The sequence below is a fragment of the Triturus cristatus genome, chromosome 9, assembly GCF_964204655.1.
Source record: "Triturus cristatus chromosome 9, aTriCri1.1, whole genome shotgun sequence".
Classification (NCBI taxonomy): Eukaryota; Metazoa; Chordata; class Amphibia; order Caudata; family Salamandridae; genus Triturus; species Triturus cristatus.
In genome coordinates this window covers 557,928,902-557,945,702 of record NC_140592.1, presented here as the reverse complement: position 1 = coordinate 557,945,702, position 16,801 = coordinate 557,928,902, and the positions used below count along the sequence as shown (strand labels likewise).

The 16,801-nt window shown below is 49.7% G+C and overlaps 1 protein-coding gene across 4 annotated transcripts in view; it reads left to right on the top strand.

Moving 5' to 3' along the window:
* Positions 1-15,473, top strand: part of FBXO46 (F-box protein 46) — a 166,827-nt gene extending 151,354 nt beyond the window's left edge. For all 4 annotated transcript variants that reach the window (XM_085625559.1, XM_085625558.1, XM_085625557.1 and 1 more), the window contains one exon: positions 13,244-15,473. In XM_085625559.1, the coding sequence (XP_085481685.1) occupies positions 13,358-15,295 (1,938 nt within the window). In that variant the 5' untranslated portion in view covers positions 13,244-13,357 and the 3' untranslated portion in view covers positions 15,296-15,473. The remainder of the gene's footprint in view (positions 1-13,243) is intronic.
* The last annotated feature ends 1,328 nt before the right edge of the window (positions 15,474-16,801 follow it).

The following is a 16,801-nucleotide window of genomic DNA, read 5'->3' as shown; positions in this document are numbered from 1 at the left end:
CTTTTAATATCCGTTATCTCTTTGCATAGCTATTTGCTCAACCATCATATTTGGAAAGTGGCTTTCTTGATGGCTATCACCTCACTGTAGAAAAAAAATGTTCAGACGCTAAGGGCCCCATTAGGATGACGGGCGAACTTCAGTCCGCCCGCCACCCTAGTGGTGCTGGGACCAGCCGCCAGGGGCGTGGCGGTCGCGCACGCCAATTAGGATGCGACCGCAACCCTGCCGGTCCCATCCCGCATCTTTATCATTGCGGCACCCGCCGCAATGCCAAAGAGGCATGTTGTGCATTGCCATGCACAACGTGATGGGCACCGCCCAGTGCCTGCCACCTTGTGCATGGCAAAGAAGGGGGTACTATAAGTGCTGCCCCCACTCCCCCACATCCCCCCGGGGTTCCGCAACTGGCCCCCACAGCAATTCAGTGACTCTTCTGCAATTCATCTTTCCGGTTTGTCAGGTTTGCATGAAGCCCTCTCTGGTAAAGAGGAGTGATCTTTTCCAAGAGACTTACACGCCTAGCCTCGCAGTAGGAACAATGTCATAGACTTTTCAGTTTACAGAAGGATTGTACAGTTTTCAGACTGGGTGCTGGGTCGAAGCCATCATGTGTCATATAGACTGCTTGTTGTCGGCTCCCAAGAACATCTAACTTTTATTTACGTAAACTGTATGCTAAACCCGGCCTGTAGACGGTCAAATTATGTACATCATGTAAGTCTGTAATGGTCTTGAGATGCAAAACTTCTGTTACAGGCAACCCTTTCCTTCCTGCAACTGTGTGATCCACTGATATGCCCCTCATTCCTTCCTTCTGTTATCAAATGACCTACTCCTTGGTGGTTTTGTAATCTTTCAGTACCTGACTACGTTACTCTTTGTTAGCTTGTTAGTTGAATGTTGAGCCCAAGTTATTCTCGACACCTATATTGATAGTTGGTTGCATAAGATTTTTGTGGGAAAGGGAATAGCTTGATGGTTTTGGCGAGTGGTACACCAAACAAGTTTGGTCTTTTGACAATGAAATAAGAGTTGCTACTAACTCCCTTCATAACTGCTTGGAGGCTTGCATAATTATCCCGGTCTGTTGTGCATTCAGTTTAAAGTAGACTTTTGTACTCATTATACAGCTGATAATTGGCAATCCAATGTCCTACTGAGTTTGCACATTTTTGTGTGGTACAAACATCTGTGGGAATCCTCAATTTGCTAGGTAGTTTTTAAGGGGAATATGCTAGCTTTGCAGCACTGCCATGGAATGACTGATACTATATTATTCCCTATGCCACCATAAGAGACTAAACAAGACTTATCTTATTTCTTCTGTTTAGCAGATATGTTATTCAGCTCTAGTTTGGCATTTTTTATTAGGTCTTGCCTAGCGACGCAGCGCATGCGCTGCTCGCTTGCGAGATCTATTGTCGTGGATTTAGTTTCCGAAGTGGGGGTGGAAGCTCCACCCATGCTTCTGATTGGCACGGCTCCCAAATGCATGCTTTTCATTGGAAGGGAGGCATGTTTTGTTACCTCCCTGTCTCCTGCTCGCCGTGCCTGCCCGGACAGGAGATGTGCATGCGTACGTGAGCAACGCGAGCATGGTGCGCTTTCACCTGTCCCCCTTGCCCCCGCCCCCTCTGTCGGCTTCACATCATCTCTGAAGCTCCCGGGGACCCTGCACGGCATCGGCAGTCTGAGTCGACTCACCGTTCTGTGATTCTGGGCAAGTCACTAATCCCCGCCTTGTTTATCCTTTTCCCACAGTTGCGCTGTTCATTTTTTTTTTTTTTTATGGGCTTCCCGAGGCGGAGGGCAAAGTTAGCTGCTCTGTAACTTTATTTGGCGCTTATGCTGCCATGCCTTTTATTTCTCTGACGCGGCTTGTTCTAGAATGAGGCAGCGCAGCAGCACCGGCTCTCCGCTTCCCAACAGCAGCCGCCTGCTTCTGCAGCTCATCCAGGCCACGTACCACTTTCTGCTCCAAAGAGAAGGCGGGCACCTTCACCCGCTGAGCCTCAGTGGGCAGCAACACGGAGCTGGGCGGCAGTGTCAGTCCCGGCAACAGCCCTCCAATCCTTCTCGCAAAAAGCGGCAGTCCCACTGGCTCGTAGGCGACAGTAGGGCTCCTGGTCGGACGCGGAGGTCTACAGCGGCAGGAGGAGCAGTTCCCCGATGCCTGGTGCGGCTCGTTCCACCGGCTTGGAGCTCTACTCGGAACCCCCACTCAGCACCATGCCTTTTTTAAACATTAATTTAGCAGCATTTCAACCCCCCCTCCCCGGGTTCATGCTCTGAATTCAGAAGCACCGTGATGGCGACAGCATGTTTTCGTTTACTGCTGGCTTACCCTCCTTGCCTACAGCTGCTTTGGACATTGCGCTTTATCGGCTGATTTACATTTACATAAAGCGCACTGCGATGTTGCACTTTAACTTAAAATATGGTGGAAGCACCTTTTGTGTGGCTGTTTTATATTTACAAAAAGCGCTCGCTGCGACGTCGCGCTTTAAATATTATTTGTTTACAATGAAACACACCGCAATTCAAATTGAACAAGGTGGCTGCACACCTTCCTTTTGTGCTGTGCGGCTCGCCTACATAAACATATAAAACTTTTTTATCCCAACAGCGCGCCATGCCGACCTTTAACTTATGGCAATTTCCCTTGCCGATTTCCTTGATTTGCAAAAACCTGAAGTGCTCCGGGGCAGACATCCAGCATAAAGCACTAACTTAAAGCTGCAAACCTGAACACAATGACTGGATTAGCTCAAAAGTGAAGACAGATTTCCAAAATTGTGCCACTTGAAATGGAGCACCCCGACCCGGTCTAAAGAAGTGACAAAATGGGATTATAGTATTTTCGCTAGAGGGCTAACCGAGTTTAGCCCAACGCATGGCTTCCGGCCAACATCAAAGGCCTGTGCCTCATTCCCGTCAGCCCCCCTTCCCACACACAGTCGGCGCTGAATCCACACTTTTCATCGGACCTGCACATCTTCGCCCGATAGGGGTGTTTTCAGTTTGTTTTTTCCAAGTCTCCGGCGCTTTCAAACAGGAAAATGAAGGGGCTGCAGGAGTGGGTCCCCAAAATGGGACTCCCCCAGTATTTTTCTGGCGGGTCGCTTAAACAGGGTGCAATGAATTAAAGATCACATGTAGTGCTTTCTGTGTCTTGATCCCTTCTAGTTGCCTCTGAAACTCTGGTGTGGGGGTGGATGCGTTGAAAGAGCTATAGAAAGCTTGGAATCGCTTGTGTGACGGTTTAGTGCCCAATATTTACTTGTCCACATTGAAAGCTTGAAAACCGTGCCTAACAAAAACAAGCATTTGCAATGCAATAGGTCTCGCATTTACGCAAGTTTAAGCTATTGGCATTGTAAATGACAATGCCTTTTATTTATGTTTTGATAACAAAAATAAAAGGCATTATTTACAATGTCAATAGCTCAAACTTGCGTAAATGCGAGACCTATTGCATTACAAATGCTTGTTTCTAATTGAAAGTGGAGCTGTATGTCCCCCCCCCTCCCTATTCTATTTTTATCAACTCACCAATTCTTCCTTTGTTGAAGCTCTGTCATTATGCCGTTTCACTACCAGTGACGTGTTCTTAAACGTACATGCAAGTGGCCCACCAAAGGACTCCTGTACGAATCAAACTGTGTTCTAGGTGAGAATGGTGCGATAAACATGGATGAACTAAACTACTGTGAAATGAGGAGTTTGTAATATGCTGATGCTCTGACAAGCCATCTTGACTGTGGCAGCCAATGAAAATGCAACCACCTCACTGGATGCGCTGCAAAGCCTTCTGGGAAAGATCAACGTGGTCATTCATCAAGAGACCAATAGCAACCAGATAACATTTAGAGACCTCATGCATAGAGGTGTTGCACAAGGCCTACAGACCATTCGGACGCACGTCAAATTGGTGTACTTCAAGTATGCATTCTTTCAAAATGAACAGACAAGAGGCCCGAGGATACTCCTTATCTCTAATACTGTATTCAGAAATATCATATAAACGTATGTACAGTTAAAATCGTAATGGCCACTCCAGTTAATCAGAGTGTTTTTCGCATGTTTACTTAAAACTATATTTGTTGCCCTTGCATTCCCGAAGGGACTGCTGTCTGATTTTGTTAGATTTCTTAGTTTCAGACTATCACTAAGAAAGGCATGCTGTTTTCTAAATTCCTAGCCAAGAAATCTATAACCGTATAAATGCCACAGTGCAATTCCTGAAATCAACGCAAAGGTCCCACAGTGACTCTACAGACTATTCTTTTTTTTTTTTTTTTTTTTTTTTTTTTTTTAAAAACCTTTATTTTCAAAAGTCAGGACACAGCTATTCAGCCGACAACCCGGAGGTTCGGCAGCATCGATATATAGAAACAGAGATGCGTCCCCAGTACCATGAAAGGAGAAGTGCAAAGGTTCAATTTTAACAAAAACGCACAACAAACCCCAGCAAGGCAAGAACACTGAAAGCCCATGATGAGCCCCCCAGGGGAGGCCGGACCCCACTCATCTAACAGTTACAGTACAAAGTAAAGAGGAAGAAGAGGGACTGTAGAGGCCAAAAAGTCCATAAACCATACTGGGCTGGAAAGAAGGTTAGGAGGAAAGCTGTTCCTCGGGAGGATCCAGATCCAGGGCAAGACCTATTCCCCCCCCCCTGTATTGATTCCACCGCCCCCATATGGCGTGCCACTTCCGGGGGCGGCCTCTAGCGCAATAGACCGTCTTTTCCCTTAACATACTCCAGTCCATATTTTCTTTCCACGCGGTCAATGTGGGGGGCCCCGCAGAGCCCCACAATCGCGCGATATCTCTCTTAGCAACCATGTTGCCCAGAGTCCCCCATTGGGTCTGCGCCGCATTATGATCAGTGGGCCCCCAGACATTCAGTAGACAACACCGCGCTTCCGGCTGCATAGCAATGCCCGTTACCTCCCCCATCACTGCATGGACTCTCCTCCAAAATTCCGTGATGACACCACATTCCCAAATGATATGCAGGAAAGTACCCACCATACCACAACCCCTCCTGCATAGGCCGTCCTCCGAGAATCCCATGTGAACCAGCCTTGGCCCCGTCACATACACTCGATGCAGTATTTTAAGCTGCACCAGCCTCAGACGCGACGGGATCGCAACCTCCTTAGGAGATGAAACAGCAGACTGCCAATCCTTGTCATCCAACTCGAGGCCATCCCTAGCCCACTGGTCCCTCAACCCCAGAAGCATATCCGCCCGGACGTTGATCAGTTTCTTATAGATGAGCGAGATCGTGCTCTCGGGCATATGGCCATCAAGGACCCGGTCCTCCAAAGGAGAGGACTCAGGCACTTTCTCACCCTCTATGAGGACTGATCGGAGGGCGTGACGCACCTGAATATAGCGGAAAAACTCAGATGGCCCCAGCTCATACTCCTTCTGCAACTCTTCAAAGGACTTCACCCTCCCCTTAATCAGGACATCTCCGACCCTGGAGATGCCGATCAAGTCCCATTTGTCAAAGCCTTTTGTGTGCCAAAGCCTACCCATTCTCTCAGATTCAAATAGCGGGGTAGCGAGGGTGAGCCTATCCTTCCAGCCCAGCGAGTCAGTTGCCATCTTCCACACTCGCACCGCCACAGCAGTGGGCCCCGTGAGGGACGAGTCCAAGGACCGCGAATACAACGCCCTGTAATAGTTACCACCACGCAGCAACCACCTGTCCATGGCATACCCAGGGCTGAGGGCAGGGCCATAAAACCCATGGTTAATCGCACTCAGCTGGGTGGCCCAATAGTACCGTCGGATGTCTGGGAGCGCAATGCCCCCGTCGTACCATGGAAGCGTCAACTTTGCAATAGCTATTCGCGGCCGCCCATCCCAAAGCAACGTTCGTTGGAGGCCTTCGACCTCCCGAAAGTATTTGGCCGGAACCCAGTCCAAAGTATTCTGCAGTGCGTAGAGGAAGCGGGGAAGCGACATCATTTTGAACAGGGCCGCACGCCCGACGAGGGAGAGCGGCAGCCTCCGCCAGCCTTCAACATCCCGCCTCAGGCGTGCCAGGGGGGGGAGCAGGTTCTTCTCATATCGCACCGCAGAGTCCATGGAGATAAAGATCCCCAAATACACGAAGCCCTGCTGAGCGACCTGTATCGAACATGTTCTAGGGATCGGGGGAACCTCGCCACTAAGAACATACAAATATGATTTACTCCAGTTGATAACAAGACCCGAGTTCCTACCAAAAGATGGGAGTACGTCACAGACCACTATAAGTGATTTCTTGGGTGAGGCAAGATACAGCAGGATATCATCGGCATAGAGCGAAATACGGTCCTCGTGTTCAGGCGACCATCTAAGGCCCCGTATATCCGGGTGCCAACGTATCCACGCAGCCAGCGGCTCAAGGGCGAGGGCGAACAACAAAGGCGACAGGGGACAACCCTGCCTGGTACCCCTCCCAAGCTGAAACGGAGTCGACGCCCGACCATTCACCACCACACTCGCAAGTGGCCCCTCATACAGCAACCTCACCCAACTCACAAAACCGTGGCCAAAGCCGAACTTGGTCAGCACGGCCCACAAATATGCCCATTCCACCGTGTCGAATGCCATCGTGGCGTCAAGAGACGCCACAATAGCTGGTTCACGCAGTGTGTCCGCCCTGGCGATTACACCATGAAGGCGCCGAAGATTTAACGCTGTGTTTCGGTGCGGGATGAAGCCGGTTTGATCCGGGTGGACCAAGTCACCGAGTACCCTAATTAATCGGGTCGCCAGGATTTTAGCCAGAATTTTCGGCTCTGCGTTAAGTGAGATAGGCCTATATGAGGCGCACTTATCTCGGGGTTTGCCCTCTTTGTGTATAACCACGATCGTCGCCAGTCGCTGGTCCAACGGGAGGGTCCCACTCCCCCGCGCCTCCATAAACATGGCGCGCAGGTGAGGGGCGACCCTATCCGGAAATAGCTTGTACAAATCGACCGGCAAACCGTTCGGTCCCGAGGCCTTACCCGAGTTTAACGCGCGGATAGCCCCCGCCACCTCGTCAACCGTTATGTCACCATCTAGATCTTCCCTATCTATGTCGGAGAGACAGGGCAACTCGATATCACGGAGGAGGTCAGACGAGTCCTCGGGCGGCCTATCCGACACTGAGGCATAAACCCTACAGAAATATTCCGAGAAACACTGTACAATCCTCTCAGGTTCCACAATCGCCTCTCCCCTCTCTCCCGTCAACTCTGGCACAACTCTATTGACCCGTTCTTTTTTGTCCAGCCAAGCCAGGAGTTTCCCTGCCTTGTCACCAACATCATACAATCGGCCCTGCTGCTCCCTACTGAGGGTCTTAGCGGCGTTCGTCACCAGGTCCTTATACTCAGCTTGCTTCAAGCAAAGCTCATGCAGTGAGGACTCTGTAACCTCCTCCTCCAGCGCTCCCTCCAGAGCCGCGATCTCCTCCTCAACCTGCAGAACCTCGCCATCTCTCCGCCGCTTGGCAGCTACTACTAGGGAGAGGGCTTCCCCTCGGAGCACGGTCTTAAATGCTTCCCACAGCGACACTGCTGAGTCCACGGATCCCTGATTATCCTTGAAAAAATTATCTACTTTCTTTACCAGCGTGCTGCGCATCTTGGGTTCTCGGAAATACCACGGGTTGATAGGGGCCACCCTTCCTCCTCCCTCCCGACCCAGATCCAGCCGGATCCAAACTGGCGAGTGGTCAGATATACCACGCGCCATGTGCCTCGCCTCGGAGACCAATGAGGCATGCGCAGCCAGAGTGAGTAGGTAATCAATCCTGGAGAGACTACCATGTGCCCCGGAGTGGAACGTGTATTGGCTCTGTGTTGGGTGCCGGAGCCTCCAGCAGTCTATCAGGCCAAGCGTGTTTAGGAAGTCTGGGAGCCACCTCTGAGCCCCCCCTGTGTCTCTGGGCGGGTATCTATCCAGCAGGCCGGAGCCAACAGCGTTGAAATCACCTCCCACCACAAGCATACCCCCCGGGAGATCCAGCAGGGCCCTACCCAGATCTGTGAACGTGGAGGCCTGCAGGGCCGGCGGGACATAAACCGAAACTAAAACCAAAGTTCTTCCTTCCCACCGCCCCGCCACCGCCACAAACCTCCCCCTATCATCAACAGTGGTGGAGTCCACCTCAAATGGTAGCGAGGCTCTGACTAGGATGCCCACACCCCTGGACCCAGAGGAGAATCCCGAATGTGCTATGAATTTATACCCCTTCCTGTTCAGAGCATAGCACGTATTACCAATAAGGTGCGTCTCCTGCAGCAAGGCAACATCCGGCATTGACCGTTTCAAGAATTGCAAAACAATCCCACGCTTAATGCGATCCCCCAAACCATTAACATTCCAGCTTATAACACTTAAACCCCTACCCCCCATCCTCAAACGTAAAGAGGCCCACCCCACTCCCGAAGAGCCACCATGGAACAGTCCTGGAAAGAATCATCATGCCTTGCAGAAATAAACCCCCCAACAACAAACCCAAAATCCCAGAAACCCCCCCCACCCTGCACCCCTGCGGCAGCTTACAAAGCCCCCCCAAATTGCAGTGTGCCTGTCGCCCTACAAAAACCCCAAAAATCTACAAAAAGTACCCTAAGGGAGGAAAAGAGCACCCCTCGTCCTCCCGCCGCCCTCCGCATTGACTGCACTCTATTTCGAGTCTTCAAATATAGCCAAATCGAATCAGACCGGCTCCGAACAATCAGCCCTGCCCATCCCGGCCACTGTCCCCATCCTCGGCAATGTCCTCCCCCGTCCGTCGTCGGGGCAAAGCGTCCAGCCATTCATCGGCCATAACAGGAGAGTCAAAGAAAAATGTCCGATCTTCGTGCACCACACGTAGTCTGGCAGGGAAGAGCATGGCATACTTCAGATCCCTCTCCCGAAGCCGCCTCTTCACCCCCAGAAAGCCCTGTCTCTGCCTCTGCACCTGCTGGGTGAAGTCCGGGTAGAAATTCACCGACGCGTTCTGGAAGGGGACCGGGCCCGTCACCCTCGATGCTTGCAGGATAGCGTCCCGATCTCGAAAATGAAAGAGCCGAGCGACGATCGGCCTCGGTGGGGCACCCACCTTGGGCCTCCCACCCGGCACTCTATGGGCCCTTTCAACCGCAAAGAACTTTCCAAGACCCTTGGGCTTCAGATGATTAAGCACCAAGTCCTCGACAAGCAGGTCAACCGAAGCCTCATCCGAGGACTCCGGGACCCCGATGACGCGCACGTTGTTGCGCCTGGCCCGGCTCTCAAAATCCTCCAGCCGGCGGGCGGCGAGATCACTCTCGGTCCTCAGCTTACGAACCTCGATCTGCAGTTCCGTGACATCATCGGTGAGGCCCGTGGTCTTGAGGTCCAGGGTCCTAACCCGTTCATTCGTTTTGCCCAAGTCCGCACGGATCAGGTTAACATCCACCAAGATGGTATCCACCTTATGCGCCAGGGCATCAAACTGTCTCCCAATCGAGGTCTGCATCCCTTCGAGCGCTCCCATGACGTCCTGTAGTGAGAGCTCCGGGGCCAAAGGCGAGGCCTCCTTCTGGGTATCCGGCGACTGGCTCGACCCACTCGGTGATCCCTTCTGCAGAGCATAGCGGTCCATACTATTGACTTGGGTATAGGCTCCCCGCCTGGTAGACTTAGGCTTCAGCCGATCCACCTCTGCTTTGCCCGACATGGTTGGTACCAAGCAGGTCGGTTCAGATAAGACGGGTCCCTCTCAATGGAAGGAATCAGGGGTGATCAGTTCTGCAGTGGGCCACCAGAGTAGCCTGCAGAGCGTACATAGGGTAATAAAGCCACCAAGAGCTCTCCAGGGGCAGGGCTGACAAAGGGAGAGAAAGCGAAAGTGAAAGGACGGGGACCTCCGTCCGACAGTTCACACCTCGCCTGGCCGTTGTTGTTGAACTAGAAGTCGGGCATCCTGCCAACTCTAGCTCCTGGCATCCCTCGGAGGTAGGCCGCAATCTTCCGCCAGGCATAAGTCCGGTTCCCGGTGGGCGATCCGACCGCGGATAGCATCAATCGCCTCCCTGACAGGTCATCCACACGATGCCATGCATACCGACAGGATTAGAGACAGGATAGTCGACGGAGGGCGCGAGGGTCTCGGGAGCTCAGAGCTCACGCGGCCATCTTGGTCAAGCGCTAGGCTCCTCCCCCCTACAGACTATTCTTTGACCAATTTCAGCTCCTTCGTTGTGAAGCTTTGCAGTTTCTTGTTGCGAAAAACAATCTGGGAGAATGGTCTGCTGACCAATCAGTGCTGCAATCTGCAGTTCAAGTTGATGGTCACATTTTGCTAATCAACAGTACATTTGCTCTCCATTGGTCATTGCTAGAACATGTGGCTGATACGGTATCCGTGTATGAGACAACCCTTTCAGCAAGGAGTTTCAATGTGAACATATTTACTGGAGGTGATGTCAACGTGACCTTCACTCAGTTGTTTTCCTGGTCCATGAGACCTAATATAAATGTGCTACAAACATGTCAGAGCTGTCAACCTCATCCAGCATAACACAGCTTCTTACCCAGATAGTGTTCCGGAGATCTGTGACTGTACTACCCAGACTAAATCTGATCGGTTGCTGTGCACATTGGGATTACTTTACACTCCACAAAATGTCTCCAAAAACTTCAGTTACCACAGACTGTGCAAGAGCAGCTTTCCATCACTACAATTACCACTTTTGCCTTTGTCATATTGCGCTGCAATTCCCATTTCAGCCGCCATTCTACAGAGTGTGCCTTAGGCAGAAGAGACACCTTTCTCTCTCGTGTAAGGAGTCGGGGATCGCTGGGGGACCTTGCACTCCAATGGCATGTGCGGCGAGTGCAAGTTGTGAGAGAGAATGCACGGAGAGCTCATAGAAATAACGAAGCGCGCCGTTTCCGCACACCATACCCGTGCACATCTCTTGTCCTGGCGCATGCACATATCCTGTCCGAGATGATGATCTGGAGCCGACGGGAAAAAGGAGCCGTACATCTGCACATCGCCTGTCCGGGCTCGGGCACATCTCCTGTCCCCCTTCCGAACAAAAATCCATGGCAATAGTTTCGCCAAGCGAGCAGCGCATGCGCTGCGTCTCTAGGCGAGACCTAATGAATGTGTGTCAGTATGTAACGTAACTGGTGCTCATGTAAAGCGCTCTGATACCTCCGGGTCTAGTTAGCGCTATATTAAAAAAAAAACTCCCACCACCCCCCAAAAAGCGATTTGTCTAGTCCAAGCGCTATGAAGCATGCCCGTACACGAATATTTGCGGTTTACATTGACGTCCGATTCCCATAATGCCACAGCAATGTGTTCTATGTACATATTGCACGCCACTTACCCCGTTCGCATTCACCTGAAGAGAATACTAAATCTGATGGGAGAACGTTAAAGTACACGAAAACCATCACAAAGAGCCCACCGCCAATATAATGCGTTAAAAGGGTACGGTTACAACATTCCCCCCCACCCCCCTCCCGTTTGCTTTCAGTGGTTTGGCTATAGGGGAAAAACGAGCTTAGAAGCTTACAAATTGTAGTGTGCGCCAAGAGCAGGACATAGTTCTTAAAGGGACCGGCTTTTTTTGAGGCGCTGCAATTTTTCCACGAATAAGCTTTCTCAAAACCATTTTGAACCATCGGTGAAAATAATGGTTATTTTTAGTCTTTTTATGGCATATTTGTCAATCGAATTATACAACATGACCCTTTGTTATCCAGTGTTTCCTGTCAAAACGCGTGAGATTTGCATTTCTTTGTCAGTTTCTGACAAGGTGCGTCCATCCTTCACTTCTTCACAGGACCTCTGCTTGAACTGTTATCTATCTGTCTTTAAAACCCCACAACCTGTTCCCTGCAGAAAGTGCTGGCGGTGTTTAATGGGAAGCCAAGGGTCTGGCTGGCCCCAATTAACACCCTCAGATTAGCTGGCATTCCTTTGCAGCGTGTCAGACAACGAAAACAGAATAAATTACTTTTAATTCTTCTCGGTGACCCGGATCGGAGGCTGTGTTTAAGGACCGTGTGTGAGGGGACGCCCTCTTCCCCCCCAGTGTTTGTTTTTCCCATCTTCGGTGGCTGGGCTCCCGTGATGGGATTGCAACGGAGCTAGGGGAGGGGGGCGGCTCGGTGAGGGAATGCCTGTGCCCCTAATGTTTATTTAATTCATCACCAGAAACTTTAATTTCAAGTGAGCCGTCATGTAACGCAATTAAACAATAATATCAAATGTGGCGTAGGTAACGGATGCATATCCTAGAGCTTGTTTAATTTTTAGATTTATATAGCGCTGATAATCCCCGTTGAGGGCATCCAGGCGCTGTACATGGGCAAGAGGAGGGCAAGTAATTTGCCCAGACTCGCAGGATGTTGCGAGATTCGAACCGGGATCCCCGGCTCCGAGTCGGCAGCTCTGGCCGCTGCGCCCCACACTCTCCTTTCAGCTCTACCTCTCCAAATAATTTCTTTTTAAATATGTTGAGAAAAGTGCCAAATCGTAAATGGTGTGAGTGTTGTTCCCGGCTTTGGAAAAGCCACTGCGCATAAAATGGTGATTTAAAAAAAAAAAATAATACACTAGGTCTCGCATTTACGCAAATTTAAGCTATTGGCATCGTAAATGACAATGCCTTTTATTTATGTTTTAAAAACATAAATAAAAGGCATTGCCATTTATAATGTCAATAGCTCAAACCGCGTAAATGCGAGACCTATTGCATTGCAAATGCTTGTCCATTGGTTCCAATTGTATTCAATGCCATTTTACTGTTGAAAATTGCACAAAGCTTTGCCATTACGTCTCAGTTATGGCCTCTGGTAAAGTATCTCCTTCCATTCCAGAGAGGTTCATCATGAGAGATCTTCTCTCTGATCTCATAAGAATTGAGTGAGGTGGTTCAGAAACTCCACACTTCCTCCCTCGAAATGTTTGGCTCAGCTGTTCATCAGACAAAGCCAGGGTGAAAGGGATGCACAACACAACTCTGCATATCTTGCCACATTCCCTTTATGCCTGTAAATACAGCTCTAAATGTACGCCTGCTTTTTGAGTAGGCACAAATGTATCTGCAAAGGATCAGGGTCAGAGCTATAATTAGTCATTGGTATTAATAAGCTACTTACAACCACCAATCGAACTGTGTACCTCACATGATCTTCAGTTCTTTCTGTGTGCTGATTACACTAATCCTACATTTATTTTTCCTTTTCTTTTTAGGTACATCACACCCTCTGGTACCAGATATTTAGATGATCCAAAGTCACCACTACCAAGTCATGATTTAAAGAAAATTCAAATAACTGCTCTCGCCTTCTGTGCAATGTCCCGGTGATGGATCAGAAGAACCTGTCTCACATCCAACTCTGGTGCCCCAGACCCTTTGGCACCTACTCACAGAATAAGCAAAGCATTGAGAACCAGAGCCAAATTAAGAAACCGTTTACTTGCAAGCTCAAGGCAGAAGAAGCTGAAAAGGGAGCATTTTCTGAAAACACTCCCCCAGAGCTCGCAGAAGTCCGCCCTCTTCAAAACCAGGTGGAGGAGGAGCGGGTTCTGCTGGACACATGGTATGTCATCAAGCCTGGTAACACCAAAGAAAAAGTAGACTTTTTTGTGGCTCACCAGTGTAGTGTAGGAGGGCGAGCCAGTGCTGTAAAAGTGAAAGGCAAGTGGGGCACTGACAGTTCCCAAGCCAAGCGGAGGCGGCGATCTCATGATCCGAACAGCAAAGGAGGAGAAAATGTGTGTCTGTCTGCAATATCACCCTGCTGCTCTTCCACACCAGAGTCCAGCAGTTCCAGTGATGATACTGATTTGCTCTCTGTGGCAGATATGGTGGCCCTGGTGGAGCAGCGAACTGCTCTGGCTCTTCAGAACTATTCCCACCCCTGTGAAGGGAACCCTTCCACTGGCAAGCCTAGGTCAGCCTCCATGGTATGTGTCTCCAACGAGGAGGAAAACCATGAAGACTCTAGAACTTTTGATAGTAACCGGGTGGCAGAGGCTGTGGCACACTTCGAGTCACAGGAGCGAGGTAGAGGTGCTATACTTGACAACAGCTCATCTAAGGAATCGGGTTTGAGCACATATGAGTGCATGACCAGCTCCCAGCACAGCCATGGAGAGGTGAGAATATCATTTCGTATCTCCAGCAGAGATAGCAGAGCTTCCTCAGAGAGCAGCCCCAGCAATAGGCCCAACTATATGTTCATGGGATGTGGGGGCAATGGCACAAAGTCAAATGACAAAATCACATGTAACTTTTACCAGTTGGTCAGTCCATCCCATGACGCACTTACCAACAATATGGAATTCTTGCTGCCCAATGGTGGGGAAATAGCTGACAGCTTTGGGGTTGGGACCAGTGAGCCTTTAAATATGGAGATGGCTGATGAAGTGAAAGAATCCTCTGGGAAACAGGAAATTGGGTCTGAATGCCGTTCTGCTGAGAAACTGGGTGCGATGTGCCAAGATTGTATGGCTAGCTTCCAAGTAGATGTGGTTGTCACTGGTGTTGTGGATCAGTGTGTCTTTTTTGGCAAAGACGGTAAGAAAAACATGAAGGAGGAGACTGTGTGTCTGGCGGTCGGCTCTTCTCCAACGGAGGCATTGTATGCCACCTGTACCGACCCACCTCCAGGGCAGCTATTCTTCTTCCCAACTCCAAAGCTGGAAGATGGCCAGAATGTGGAAAGCTCACTTATGGATTCTCAGAACAACAACCGACTTAGCTGCGAGCATTTGGATGTATGTGCTGCTGGTAGCATGCAGCAGGGCACATCTGATACTACTTTGTGCAGACTATACCAGCATGTCTCTCATGATTTCTTGGAAATCCGTTTCAAGATCCAGCGGCTTCTGGAGCCACTGCAGTACATGCTTCTGCTGCCTGACCACATCATGGTGAAAATTTTCAGTTACCTTCCAACCCAGTCTTTGGCTGCCTTAAAGTGTAGTTGTCACTATTTCAAATGCATCATCGAGTCCTACAGTATCCATGCAACAGACTCCAAGTGGAACCGCGACCCCCTGTATCGGGACGACCCTTGCAAGCAATGCAAGAAGATCTATGAAAAAGGTGATGTATCACTGTGCCGGTGGCATCCCAAACCTTATCATCACGACTTGCCTTATGGACGATCTTACTGGATGTGCTGTCATCAGACTGACAAAGACACACTTGGCTGCCGAGTGGGGCTTCATGACAACAACTGGGTGCAACCATATGACACGTTAAGGGACAGAGTGAAGAGGGAGGATGGGAGGTGAAAGAGCTCCAAAGAGAATAATGGAAACCTAATTCTTGTACATCCACTACTTGTGTGAGTGCGTGCATAAGCATCTGCTTCCCAAATGGGAAAATGTAGCTCTGCTTGTTTTGCATAGGTATTTGATGCTGTTCTAAGTAATACATTTCTTTGAGTGTGAAATAAAATTGCAGATCATCTATGTGTTTAAAGACTGCTTCCTCCATAATTATACATTAAAAAGGATTCTGTATAGTGCCAGTGTTAAAACTTAGTTTTTGCTTTTGCAAGTTGCAAGACCATGTTAAAATGGGGCATGGCGCATAGGGCTAAAACATAGACCGCAGTACATAGGGCTAAAGCGGAGACCATAGTCCCACACTTTATCTCCACAATCTATCAAATAGCAGTACTCAGGAGGATTAATTTGCAACACTGCAGCAAAAGGATTAAGACTGATTTCTAAAGGCAGTGCGGTCTCCTCTTCTCCCACTTCAGTTTCTAGACCCCCTCCCCCCTCTCAGAATGTCCACAATACACTTCCACTGTCTTAGGAAAGTAATCTTACTTCCCTCTTGTGCACATGAACAGCTTAGGGGCTTCCTGAATGGAACCCAGTGCCTTTCCTCTGGTTCACTCACATTTTGTCCATTTATTTGTTATACAGATCACACAAAAGCATACATGTGGTGGGATGTTGGCGCTTGGACCTTGGGTTACCCTGTAGCAATGGTACTTTCAATGAAGGAGTCAGTTAGCACTCTGCCAAAACACAGATAAAAAGGTCTGGTCACAACTACTGATGCACAAAAACACTGGACTGCTGCCACCTCCGCTCTACTTGCTAATTCCTTACAAGGGTGATAGTCCACTGTTGGTGTGCCCTGCCATGTTCAGGACCTTACGTCAAGAGACATTCAATGGGATGGTCAAACTTTTTGATGACCCCCTCACCCCCCCATAGGAGCCTATTCGGAGCCTAGTCCTGGTACACAAATTCATAATTGACATGGCAGCAAGTAGAGTCCATCAGTGAGGTCGTGCTGCACATTTTTGGCACTTTACTGGTTCCCTCTGGCTTGTCTTTGTGCACCAAGGATCCACAGGGGCCTCCAGTCTTACTTCCACCGACAGGTCTGTCCTCTCCACCATCTGAGCCCTGTGAACTTGCATCCACCCCCTACGCTTGTTCCCTTTATATTTACCCCAGTGCCAACTCTGCTAGTGTATTTGCAGCACATTGTACTATGCAGCTCCAAGCAAAATTAACCACAAACAAGACTTCACCCTGCCCCGTACGCAAACAATGGACAGTCCTGATGTAGGGGATAATATTCCACAGCATGATGAGGAAAATGGGTATGAAGAACTCAAAGATGCGATTTGTCTGCATAATTCTCCAAATAGTGGCTTTGTGTATAGCCCCCCCCCCCGATCCTGCTACGAAGCCTCCTTCGTAGCTGTGGTGAGAATGGCAGCAGATGTTTTAGACCCACAGCTTCCCACTATGGAGGTGGAAACTAATGTT